This window comes from Nerophis ophidion, linkage group LG03 (genome assembly GCF_033978795.1).
Source record: "Nerophis ophidion isolate RoL-2023_Sa linkage group LG03, RoL_Noph_v1.0, whole genome shotgun sequence".
Lineage (NCBI taxonomy): Eukaryota > Metazoa > Chordata > Actinopteri > Syngnathiformes > Syngnathidae > Nerophis > Nerophis ophidion.
In genome coordinates this window covers 46,156,696-46,170,494 of record NC_084613.1, presented here as the reverse complement: position 1 = coordinate 46,170,494, position 13,799 = coordinate 46,156,696, and the positions used below count along the sequence as shown (strand labels likewise).

General features: G+C 38.7%; 1 protein-coding gene across 1 annotated transcript in view; it reads right to left on the bottom strand.

The window, feature by feature from the left end:
• Positions 1-11,818, bottom strand: part of dlst (dihydrolipoamide S-succinyltransferase) — a 42,405-nt gene extending 30,587 nt beyond the window's left edge. The window contains exons 1-3 of the mRNA XM_061895389.1: positions 11,667-11,818; positions 8,761-8,794; positions 8,624-8,663 (exon numbers count right to left, since the gene is read on the bottom strand). Coding sequence (XP_061751373.1) covers positions 8,624-8,663; positions 8,761-8,794; positions 11,667-11,729 — 137 coding nt within the window. The 5' untranslated portion in view covers positions 11,730-11,818. The remainder of the gene's footprint in view (positions 1-8,623; positions 8,664-8,760; positions 8,795-11,666) is intronic.
• Between the last annotated feature and the right edge of the window lie 1,981 nt (positions 11,819-13,799).

Below are 13,799 nucleotides of genomic sequence, written 5' to 3'. Positions count from 1 at the left end.
ATTTGTCAAGTGTGGCGGGAAAAAGCGTTGCTATAAAAAGTAGCATTACTGCTAATATGTAGCATCGTTTGTAAAGTCACTCGCTAGAGTATGAAGAGAAATTCATAACCTTAGTAACATACCTCATAGTGAAGGACGAATACTATTTGATTTCCTATTATGCAGCTCATTTTTATTTGACACTTAAAATGTCTCTGACAATCTTGCAATTTATGTTTTGGAAATGACTTGAATGTTTGTGCAATTGCTTAATAACTTTAATAAATACACTTTCGGTCAATTGACTCAGTTGTGATTTCCCTCTCTGCATGAAAGTTTAAAAGTAGCAGTATTAAGAAGAATGTTTTAATGTATACACATAGAATCATCATACTGCTGTGATTATATGCATCAAGTGTTCATTCAAGGCCAAGGCAAAATATCGTAATATATATCGTATATCGCGATATGGCCTAAAAATATAGCGATATTAAAAAAAGGCAATATCGCCCAGCCCTACACTGGATACATATAATCACAGCAGTATGGTGATTCTATGTGTCTACATTAAAACATTCTTGTTCATACTGCATTAATATATGCTACTTTTAAACTTTCATCCAGAAAAGGAAATTACAACTAAGTCAATTCAACAAAACTGTATTTCTTAAAGTTATTAGCCATTCAAACGATGCTACATATTAGCAGTAATGCTACTTTAGGTAGCAACGCTTGTGCCCCACACATGACAAATTAAAGTTGTCTATTTGACATATTCCCGCTTGAAGCCGAACCACCGCCAGACGATGGGCCCCGTGCTGTTTTTCTTGGGAATTCTTTCTTCCTTCATTTGTTACGAGATAACAAATATCAGTCCAAGGCTAGACCCTCAGGTGAGGTCTAGCCTGAGTCCAAGGAAATAACCTCACATAGCATGGCACACATTAAACATACATATATCACACCAAATTGCAACAGAGGGAGGGGTGGGTTTGCGCAGGCCCGCTGTTCGCTCTGTAGCGCCGCTCAGCCATCCAGAACCCCAGAGGAGAGAAGCGGTGGTGAGGGTGTTGATTCAAGGGTGAGGGTCATGTGTGTGCGTATATGCCCAATTAACTCGGGAGAGGTGGTGAATGTTTTTGTATGGCTGAGGCCGATAAAGTTCGGCTACAGATGTTGTTGACAAAAAGGAAAGTCAAAAGCGTCTATCTTGAGGAGTCTTCGGGAGATTTCCTTCAGAACAGCCTGTTCCATGCCAAGGCCATGCCAAGGAGTCCAAATCGTAGATAAAAAGTTGTTTTCCTTCAAGAAGACAAAATATTGACTTATCTTCTCTGTTGTCCATGCTGAATCTTTTTCAGTTCCAATTAATTATTCCTTCTCTGCAAACTTTTCCAAGTTGAAATCCATTTTGCGATTCAACTCAGAAATCGCCCAAGTCTGTGTTCCCACAGCCCGACCCAATCCTTCCATTGCGTTGAACAGCCGTTGGGCCACTTGAGTGGCTGCCATCGTCTTCCGAATTTGTCGATACACCAGAGCAATGCCCAGCCCAATCAGCAAGTGCCCCGTGATCACAGCTCCAAATAGGTAGATGTCTTTGACGTCCTCGTTGGAAAGAGCTGAGAGGCACATGATCCTCCATGAGTTCCAGGAATCCCGCACGTAACCCGCAGCGATGGTTCCATCAGGACAGCCAGGCTCCCCCGAACCTCTTTTTCTTGTCGAAAAGACTGTGTTAATTGCGTCAAGAGTCCAGCTGATCATATTCATATTGAAATTTGGATTAGAGGACAGCGCAAAGAAATAGGCTTTTAAAAAGTTCAGACAAGGACAAAAAGACAAAGAAAACAAGCAGGGAAAGAGGGAACGGAGAATGCGATCGCCCTCACCAGAGGCTAGGATGAAAGTATATCAAACATTGATGAAGGTTTTTGTAAGTTTTTATAACGCTTTATAGGCGGAATAGACTGAAATCTATTACTTCCATTATTCGCTGACTTTTACTAGCATTTATTTACAAGTTCCAATTCTTAAAAAAAGACAAACGTGTGTTTGTCTCACATACAATTATGAATGACGGACAATTTTAAAAAAGTGCAGTTCCCCTTTAAATTTTAACATTCTAGCTTCATAATTACATTTCAAAATATATATAATTACATAAACTGTTAGTAACAATGTTGCGTGTATATAGAATTTCCCCTAAATTGCCAAGATACCTGCGCCGGTGGGACCGTAGTCACCATTACAACATCGTAAAATTTGCAGAATGGGTTTCTTTATAAAGTCATATGTTTAAAAACAAATCTGTTATTAGCTAGAATTAACATGTATTTTTTATATTATAAAGTGTTGCTTTATTTTCAATTGTCGCTGCTGCTTTTTTGTACAATGTACCTTGTTGAGACTGTTTCGGGTGTCTAGAAACTTCCATCCATCCATTTTCTACAGCTTATTCCCTTAGGAGTCGAGGGTGCGCTGGTGCCTATCTCAGCTACAATCGGACGGAAGGCGGGGTACACCCAGGACAAGTCTCCATCCCATCGCAGGGCCAACACAGATAGACAACATTCACACTCATGTTCACACATTAGGGCCAATTTACTGTTGCCAATCAACCTATCCCCAGGTCCATGTCTTTGGAAGTGTGAGGAAGCCGGAGTACCCGGAGAGAACCCACGCAGTCACGGGGAGAACATGCAAACTCCACACAGAAAGATCCCGAGCCCAGGATTGAACCCAGGACTACTTAGGACCTTCGTATTGTGAGACAGACGCACTAACCCCTCTTCCACCGCGAAGCCATATATATATATATATATACATATATATATAATCCACCGTGCTGTAGTCTAGAAAATGTCATTCAGCAATTTGGAATATTGGACAATATACATAATACTGCATAAGGATTAAGCTACGACTCTAGAACTTGTTCATCTGTGACATTCAATTCATACTCATAGATTGGGACAAAGACACAACAACCGAAGATGGTGTCTGCAGGCAGCAACATTTCCCTTTAACCTTTTGTGTGGATTATAGGGGTGTAACGGTACGTGTATTTGTATTGAACCGTTTCGGTAGGGGGGTTTCGGTTCGGTACGAGGGTGTATCGAACGAGTTTGTAAACTAAAGTCTTAAAAAGCTGCTCTGCTTTCTGCCTCTGTCTGAGCAGTGAGCATCCAGCATTGTCCCGCCCACACAAGCATCTGATTGGTTACATACAAAGCCAATCAGCAGTGCATATTCAGAGCAATGTAACAGCCAATCAGCAGTGCGTATTCAGAGCTTAGGTAACAGCCAATCAGCAGTGCGTATTCAGAAAGCATGGAGTTAGTGCTCCAGCGTCGAGATGAGCAGATATGTGTCTAGCAGGTGAGCAGCGGACATCGTACAGTCCCCAAAATATAAAAAACACTTCCCAGTCACAACTATTACAAAACATCACTATGAGCCCGTTGACCTTCTAGAAACTTAAACTGCAGCTCAGCTCGCTCATAGTTAAGGTGAAGGCAAATTAGCTTTTAGCGTTACGTTAGCTCATTTTGCTGTGTGCGTGTGAGTGTGTGTGCGTGTGTGTGTGTATAATAAAGGTCAACTACAGACTTCCCAAATGCTGTAATAAATTAAGCATGATGAGTAAGACTTGAAACTGTTTAATGTTGCACTTTCTATATGTAGAAGAAAGGTTTTGTCATGTTATTTAATCAAAGCAACAACTTGAGGCAGTTTAATGTGGATTAACGTGGGCAGAATTATTATAATGTTCCCAATGTTAAAAGGATAAATCCATTGTTTTCAAATTTGGTAAATAAATAACCCAAAAATGTGTATTTTGTTGTTTTCTTACTGTACCGAAAATGAACCGAACCGTGACCTCTAAACCGAGGTACGCACCGAACCGAAATTTTTGTGTAGCGTTACACCCCTAGTGGATTATGATCAATTCTTCATCTAAATGGGAATATATGAAAATCCCATCAGTCGTCATCGCAGTGAAAAATAGAATTGTGAAGTATGCTATCATTTTATTATTTTCGTAGCTTGTAAGTCTTGTTTAGCACTTAACAATAGTGCTACATGATACTATAACGTTTAACTAAAGCTGGAACTGTTCAGCACACAGCTTGTAAAACTTGGAGCTCATCCTTCTTACATTCAGGCTAAAAAAAGTGAGATTGGTACTATTTTGTTTATATCTATTTCAATCAATCAATCAATGTTTACTTATATAGCCCTAAATCACTAGTGTCTCAAAGGGCTGCACAAACCACTACGACATCCTCGGTAGGCCCACATAAGGGCAAGGAAAACTCACACCCAGTGGGACATCGGTGACAATAATGACCCAGTGGGACGTCGGTGACAATGATGACTATGAGAACCTTAGAGAGGAGGAAAGCAATGGATGTCGAGCGGGTCTAACATGATACTGTGAAAGTTCAATCCACAATGGATCCAACACAGTCGCGAGAGTCCAGTCCAAAGCGGATCCAACACAGCAGCGAGAGTCCCGTTCACAGCGGAGCCAGCAGGAAACCATCCCAAGCGGAGGCGGATCAGCATCGCAGAGATGTCCCCAGCCGATACGCAGGCAAGCAGTACATGGCCACCGGATCGGGCCGGACCCCCTCCACAAGGGAGAGTGGGACATAGAAGAAAAAGAAAAGAAACAGCAGATCAACTGGTCTAAAAAGGGAGTCTATTTAAAGGCTAGAGTATACAAATGAGTTTTAAGGTGAGACTTAAATGCTTCTACTGAGGTGGCATCTCGAACTGTTACCGGGAGGGCATTCCAGAGTACTGGAGCCCGAAATGAAAAAGCTCTATAGCCCGCAGACTTTTTTTGGGCTTTGGGAATCACTAATAAGCCGGAGTCCTTTGAACGCAGATTTCTTGCCGGGACATATGGTACAATACAATCGGCAAGATAGGATGGAGCTAGACCGTGTAGTATTTCATACGTAAGTAGTAAAACCTTAAAGTCACATCTTAAGTGCACAGGAAGCCAGTGCAGGTGAGCCAGTACAGGCGTAATGTGATCAAACTTTCTTGTTCTTGTCAAAAGTCTAGCAGCCACATTTTGTACCAACTGTAATCTTTTAATGCTAGACATGGGGAGACCCGAAAATAATACGTTACAGTAGTCGAGGCGAGACGTAACAAACGCATGGATAATGATCTCGGCGTCTTTAAAAATTTAGGATCGTTTTTATTACGGTGGATGAGATTTGAGTAATATTTAGCTTTAGCTAAGGTAAGCATGCGTTTATAAGTTATTAAACCATCACTCCATGCTTGATGGTGCACCTCAAGTTTAGTCGTGCGCCATTTGCGTTCCAGCTTTCTACATAATAATTTCTGAGCTCTAGTTTCTTCTGTAAACCACGGGGTGCGCTTTTTTGGAGCCTTTTTTAACTTTAGCGGTGCTATGTTATCAATGGTTTCGCGCAATCTTTGCAAGTCTTTTGTGTTATACATCAGATATTTATGATAATCAGGGTTTCCCCTTAATGTTATTGAATGTGGCGCGCCGCCACAGCATTTTTATTACTGCCATGCCTAGAAAATAAGGTTTGGTTATTTTTTTACTTGAAAAAAATAAAAGTAATGTAATATATTGTAGCCTCTAAAAGAAATCAATGTTATCATAACAAACGGCATAATTCCAACAGGTTTATCCTCCAGTGCAAACACTTTCGTCTCCTGAGTCCACGTTTCACTGGACACAACACTTCCTCATTCTCCGTCAATCACCTTTCAGGCATGGACAGTGTCTTTGAAAACTTGGGAAAAACTGACATCAAATCCAAACAATACGAACATAAACCATAAACACCAGATGGCCGTGACAGTATGAATGTACATATGTATGAGTGTATATATGTATGTGTGTGTATATATATATATATATATATATATATATATATATATATATATATATATATATATATCTATATATATATCCTGTTATTTGCGCACTATTGACAAGTGATTAGGGCTAGGCGATTTGGCCTTTTTTTAATATCTCGATATTTTTAGGCCATATCGCGATACACGTTTGATATCTCGATATTTTACCTTAGCCTTGAATTAACACTTGATTCATATAACCACAGCAATAAGATGATTCTATGTGTCTACATTAAAACATTATTCTTCATACTGCATTAATTTATACTCATTTTAAACTTTCATGCAGAGAAGGAAATCACAACTAAGTCAATTGACCAAAACTGTATTTATTAAACAGTTATTAGCGAGTGACTTTTCAAATAATGCTACATATTAGCAGTAATGCTACTTTTTATAGCAACGCTTTTGCCCTATACTTGACACGGGTGTCTGTTCGACATATTCCCACTTGAAGCCAAACCACCGCCAGGCGATGGACTCCCTGCTGTTTTTCTTGGGAATGAATTATTCCTTCATTTGTTACCAGATTTGCACCTTCTTTCTCTCGTAGTACCACTCGCACAGCTTTGCTAGCACCACAGCTAACGTTACCCATGCTGCTACCTCTCTGCTCGGGGAGGGCGTGTGACGTTGCACGCGTGACATATGTAAGAAGGTGCGCATGTTTTAAGTCTCTGTGAGAAGGAGAAACAAGAAAGAAGGAGAGACGCATGCAGTTTAATGCCCGCAGCTAAAAACAACTGCGTGAGAACGTATACTCGAATATCACAATATAGTCATTTTCTATATCGCACAGAGACAAACTCGCGATGTATCGCGTAAATCAATATATAGCCCAGCCCTACAAATTATGTACCAAAAATTGGACCACTGAAAAAAATATTTTGATCACCGAAAACCACGCAACCAAAACCGGATATAAATAAAACACATGCTATTGTCTGGAGCGTTGTCAGCATGTCTGCAATGTGGACGTGATTTCAATATATATTGCATATATACCCGCAGAGAGCAATCTACAAAATGTGCAAATATAAAGAGGACAGTGGCGACTTTTAAGAAGAGAAAGTCCAATTAGAGCAACAGCGTGAATCGAGTGTGACGTCATGCTTTCTGCAGCTCTCCTCTTTTGTCAGGGACAACGAGGGACAGAACCTAAGAGTCTCTAAACACAAGTACATTTTATAATAACGCCAGAAAAAGTTGCTAAATTTGTTGTTAGGTTGTTTTTCATTTAAAAAAGTAATTAAAAGTTTTTTAACACTTGAAAAAAACCAAAAATACTCATCCCTCCATTTTCTACCGATTGTAACTACAAACCGCTAAAATTTTTTTTGTAAAATGTATGTATACATTTGTTTAGCCTTTTTAAAGAAAATCCTATCATCATAGCAAATTACTCAATGAGGTCATGGGGACCACACCCCCACCACCACAGCTATCTTGACAGTTTAGGGTAAACCCTGAAAACCTCAATAGAGAAGCAACCGGTTTTTCCATTCTACTGGAACTTTAATACTTTCAAATTGCACATTCTGTATGCTGACTATGGGCCAGACAATTGTGTGAATCTTCAGCACTGCCGAAACATCCGGTTTCGGCAGTGCTGTTTTCGGTGATCCAGTTATTTTTTTAGCGGGCTAATTTTCGATGCATCACTAGTTAATAGTGAGCAAATAATAGGCTATATATATTCATTCATACTGTGACAACCTACTGGTGTTCATGTTTTATTTTTGTGTGGTTTTGATTTGATGTTCATTGTTTTCATGATAGGAAAAACACAGTTTGTGCCTGATATGGGATTGGACGAGAATGAGAAATTGTTGTTGTGGGTCTAGGGAGGCACAGAGATGCACGTATGTGCACGGATGAAATACCTGTTGACATTTGGCCCGTTAACATAAGATTGGCAACAAAAGTTAAAAATAGCGTCAGACTTATGACTTATTGTGGAAGCTACAATATAAATTTCTTACTTTAATTTGTTTTCACGTTAAAAAACCCTATTTTTAAAAGGTGTGACGGCTTCACTTTTGCCGTAACTTTGCACCGCGATCAGTTACATTGAGGGGAAACCCTGCTGTAGCTATTGCAGGGACATTGAAAGAACGACAAGGAGATGGTTGATCGACAATGGTCACCATTAAAATGCCTCTGCTCACTATGGCAGCGGCACTCTCTTTGTCCAGCTTCGTTTCACACCAGCTAAATTAGAGGAGTGACACTTTTAAACAGTCTTCTACTGCCAGGAGGCGCTTACTGAGAACGCCTGCTAGAATCCGCGCTGAAGTGAGCAAGGAAACGTTGCAGCTCAGGCTCGGAGCACTTGTGGTAATGTGCAGGATTCCGTGCATACCCCAGAAACTACATCGTGACCTGGACGCAGCGACAAATAGTAGAGATATTCAACATACAATTTTGTGTAGATTATTATTAAACTCAGCACACACTTACACAGAGCTCCAACAACATCACAAATGTTTTTTAATAGCCCGTGTTTGTCCTAAGGTGCAGGCACTTTGAGTTAATTTGCCATCTATATTGAGAGACTGTACGATGATGTAACTATTACGCACACATGCTTTGGGATGTGATTAAACAATATATTGTGCAGTCCTAAAAATAAAGTAAGTAGTTGCTAAATATATGCTTTTAAAGCTAATAGGGGATATTTGATTTTACTCTACAAGCAGTGTTTATTGGTTTTGTGTGCCCTTACCCAGTGTTCTTGACAATGACTGGGTAGCTAGTTGATATTGCTGTAGAGAAAAAGGACAAGAGATCTAAATAATATAACTACCCAAAAACAGACACTTTACTTAATAGTCAATGTTTTAACAGTTTAATAACACATACCTGCTGCACCACGGCGAGTCAACGCATTATTTCCCTAGAAAAAACAGCAAAAAAGGAAAAAAACACAGTTTACAAGCAAATAGAAGAAATAAGACAAAAATGTTTACTAAATCCTACCAAAAGTGAACAGATATACAGTACACGTAAAATGTACAGACAAGCCTCATTTATAGTAATGAGTCGGATCAGCACATCCAAACATTTGACAAGTCACTTCACAAACTTCAGCTTCTCCAGAACTCTGCAGCCCGGAAAATCAACAGAACCCCTTCAAACCAGCACATCACCCCTGTTCTGCAGCAACTCCACTGGCTACCCATCAAACATTGTATTCATTTTAAAATAATTCTCCTCATTTTCAAAGCCATCCATAACCTCCCTCCATCATGTCTCTCTGATCTGATCCATGTCGCCACGCCCTCACATTCCCTAAGATCCTCTTCATCCATCCATCTCACTGTCCCCTCATTTAAACTGTCCGCCATGGGTGCCCGAGCTTTTAGCCGCTCTGCCCCACATCTTTGGAACTCTTTGCCACCAGACCTTTGTTACTTGGACTCAATATCCCTCTTCAAGTCAAGACTTAAAACACACCTATTCCGGACTGCTTATTCTTTGTAATCATCTTATCTTATTTATCTTTGTTGTTGTTATTATTGTTGTTTTTATCCAATTTGATTTTATTGTTTTGATTTTGTACGGTGTCCTTGAGTGCCCAGAAAGGTGCCTTATAAAAAAAAATTATTATTATTATTGTATACTTAACCACATTGTTTAATCGAAATAAAAATGTTTTAAATTGTAGATGTCCTAATCTTTTGAAACAATTTGAAGCGAAGCTGAAAGTCTTAACTTCAATCGTATGTTGATTTATGCATTTGATGAATTTAAAATCCATTTTTATGGTGATACTGTAAAGAGAAAAAAACATAAAAAAAAACAAATCTGCACTGTCCAAATACTTATGGACCTTACTTTATCTAGATTTTACAAGAAAACGTTGAAAGCACAGGATTTTTGGTAAAATATTTAAAAAAAAAAAGATATCTACAAAACCAGTCAAACGTGTGGACGTACTTGGTCATACAAATGAGCACTGTATATTGTGTGCATGTGACAACAGGTTACGTAACATTTAGGTTGACGGTTAAAAATGGAGTAAGCAACAGGAATAAGACCAGGGGTGAAAGGTCACATATAGACGTTAGACGATGCCGCCATTGACACCATATAAGTCAAACATGGTTCACCCTGCAACGATGCCAGCAGCAGCTGCTTGACCTAACATATAGGCAGCGATATGTTTAGGCTAATGAACCACAACAACCTAACACTGGCCAACTAAGTTCTTGTTACAATAAGATGTACGTATTCGGTTTTCGAAGTATTCCCATATATAAATCAAGATAGATAATTTTGGCAGCGGTTTCCGCTGGCAATACCTAATTTGACAGCTAAGCTAATCAACGTGCTATTTGAAAACATTAAAGGCCTACTGAAACCCACTACTACCCACCACACAATCTGATAGTTTATATGTTGATGATGAAATATTCACATTGCAACACATGCCAATACGGCCTTTTTAGTTTACTAAATTGCAATTTTAAATTTCCTGGGAGTTTCTTCTTGAAAACGTCGCGTAATGATGACGTGTACGCGTGACGTCACAGACTGTTATAAAATATGAGCGCTGCACACACACACAGCTAAAAGTCGTCTGATTTAACCGCATAATTACACAGTATGTTGGAGATCTGTGTTGCTGAATCTTTTGCAATTTGTTCTATTAATAATGGAGAAGTCAAAGTACAAAGATGGAGTTGGGAAGCTTTAGCCTTTAGCCACACAAACACATGGTGATTCCTTGCTTAAAATTCACGGAGGTGAAACTTTACTATGGATCAGAGCGGTCAAGGGAACACGATCCCGACTGAATGTCAACCAGCAGGTTTCGGTGAGAAAATTGTGGTAAAAAGTCCCTTCTTACCGGAGATCAGCTGAGCTTGCGCCGTCCATAAAGCTGCCGTCGACTTCACTGAGACACTGGCATCAAGACACCCGGGGACACACACCTCCGACTATCAGGTACTGTTAAACTCACTAAAACACTAACAACACAATAGAAAAATAAGGGATTTCCCAGAATTATCCTAGTAAATGTGTCTAAAAACATCTGACTCCGTCCCAATGCAATCATGTTTTTTTATTCTAGTCCGTCGCTATTAATATCCTCAGACATAAATCTTTCATCCTCGCCCAAATTAATGGGGAAATTGTCGTTTTCTCGGTCTGAATAGCTCTTTTTGTTGGAGGCTCCAATTAAAAACAATGTGAGGAGCCATCAACGGGTGACGTCCTCGTCTGCGCCTTCCGGTAAAGGCAGAGCTTTACTGTTAGCGAACAAAAGTTGCGAACTTTATCATCGATGTTCTCTACAAAATCCTTTCAGCAAAAATATGGCAATATCGCAAAATGATCAAGTATGACTCATAGAATGGACCTGCTCTCCCCGTTTAATAAGGAAATCTCATTTCAGTAGGCCTTTAACATTACTTGAGTTAGCAATAGCATAATCCTGCTAGTTAGCTAGTAATGCAAAGTTTCAGATAACGTTGACGGTATTGCTGTGTTTGAAAACAGACCAACGCTAAGCTATGATAGCAACAACCTAGATTCATAGAAATGTTGCGGAAGGTAGCACCGGCACACAGGAGACCTCACAGGCGAAGTGTCACACTGTCCTTGGCTCACATTGTTAAGGCCTGTTCCGTGGCCTGCAGCAGCTAATGCTAATGCTAGCGGTGACAGAGGCTGAACAACCGCCCGAAGCCACGGGCAAATGCAGCGAGTGGTTCCAACCGAGGTCATTAAACAAACTGCTTTATTCGGGCTGCTTGGCCTACCTGGCGGATGGCAGACAGGGAGCGACCAATATTCTTGGACAAACACCGGGAATGGGATAACATGGTGGCTGTTGTGACAGCAGCCTGCCAACCGAAGGGGAGCGGGTCACCGCGACAGGCTGGAAAGGAGGAAGTGCCGTGGGACAAACTAAGTGCAGTAAACTATGGGGGGGTGAGGGCGGTCTGCATATTTACTCTTCTCAACCCTACATCGAATCTGGTGCTGTAATCCAGTAAATATATACTTAAAAGACGGCAAATAAATACATATGGGTAGAGATGAGGTTATGTTAACCCGGTGTGATAAAACATGAACCATTGCATATAGCAAACAACCCTTCACAGAACACATAATAGTTTATTTTTGAGCGATTGATACGTTGTAATAGTCTACTTCAGGGGTCACCAACCTTTTTGAAACCAAGAGCTACTTCTTGGGTACTGATTAATGCAAAGGGCTACCAGTTTGATACACACTTAAATAAATTGCCAGATATAGCCAATTTGCTCAATTTACCTTTAGTAAATCTCTCTCTCTCTCTCTCTCTCTCTCTCTCTCTCTCTCTCTCTCTCTCTCTCTCTCTCTCTCTCTCTCTCTCTTTCTCTCTCTCTCTTTCTCAGACAGAAATACCCTTTTATATATATATAAATATATATATATATTTATAATTATATATATATATATATATATATATGTATATATATATATATATATATATATATATATATATATATATATATATGGCTTCGCGGTGGGAGAGGGGTTAGTGCGTCTGCCTCACAATACGAAGGTCCTGCAGTCTTGGGTTCAATCCCAGGCTCGGGATCTTTCTGTGTGGAGTTTGCATGTTCTCCCCGTGAATGCGTGGGTTCCCTCCGGGTACTCCGGCTTCCTCCCACTTCCAAAGACATGCACCTGGGGATAGGTTGATTGGCAACACTAAATTGGCCCTAGTGTGTGAATGTGAGTGTGAATGTTGTCTGTCTATCTGTGTTGGCCCTGCGATGAGGTGGCGACTTGTCCAGGCTGTACCCCGCCTTCCGCCCGATTGTAACTGAGATAGGCGCCAGCGCCCCCCGCGACCCCAAAAGGGAATAAGCGGTAGAAAATGGATGGATGGATATATATATTATTATACGACGTAATGACAGACAGAAATACTCTTTTATATATATATATATATATATATATATATATATATATATATATATATATATGTATATATATATATATATATATATATATATATATATATAAGGGTATTATATATATATATATATATATATATATATATATATATATATATATATATATATATATATATATATATATATATATATATATATATATATATATATAAGGGTATTTCTGTCTGTCATCACGTCGTACATGTTTTTTTCCTTTTACGGAAGGTTTTTTTCTAGAGAATAAATGATGAAAAAAACACTTAATTGAACGGTTTAAAAGAGGAGAAAACAGGAATAAATGAAAATTAAATTTTGAAAGATTAGATAATTAGATAATTCGAATCTTTTTGAAAAAAGAAAAAATTATGGAACATCATTAGTAATTTTTCTTGATTAAGATTAAGTTTAGAATTTTGATGACATGTTTTAAATAGGTTAAAATCCAATCTGCATTTTGTTCGAATATATAACAAATTGGACCAATCTATATTTCTAACAAAGACAAATCATTATTTCTTCTTGATTTTCCAGAACGAAAATTTTAAAATAAATTCAAAAGACTTTCAAATAAGATTTAAATTTGATTCCGAAGATTTTCTAGATTTGCCAGAATTATTTTTTGGGATTTTAATCTTAATAAGTTTTAAAAAATATTTCACAAATATTATTCATCGAAAAAACAGAAGCTAAAATGAGGAATTAAATTAATATTAATTTATTATTCTTTGCAATAAAAAAAATACATTTACTTGAACATTGATTTAAATTGTCAGGAAAGAAGAGGAAGGAATTTAAAAGGTAAGAAGGTGTATGTGTTTAAAAATCCTAAAATCATTTTTAAGGTTGTATTTTTTTCTCTAAAATTGTCTTTCTGAAAGTTATGAGAAGCAAAGTAAAAAAAATGTATGAATTTATTTAAACAAGTGAAGACCTAGTCTTTAAAAT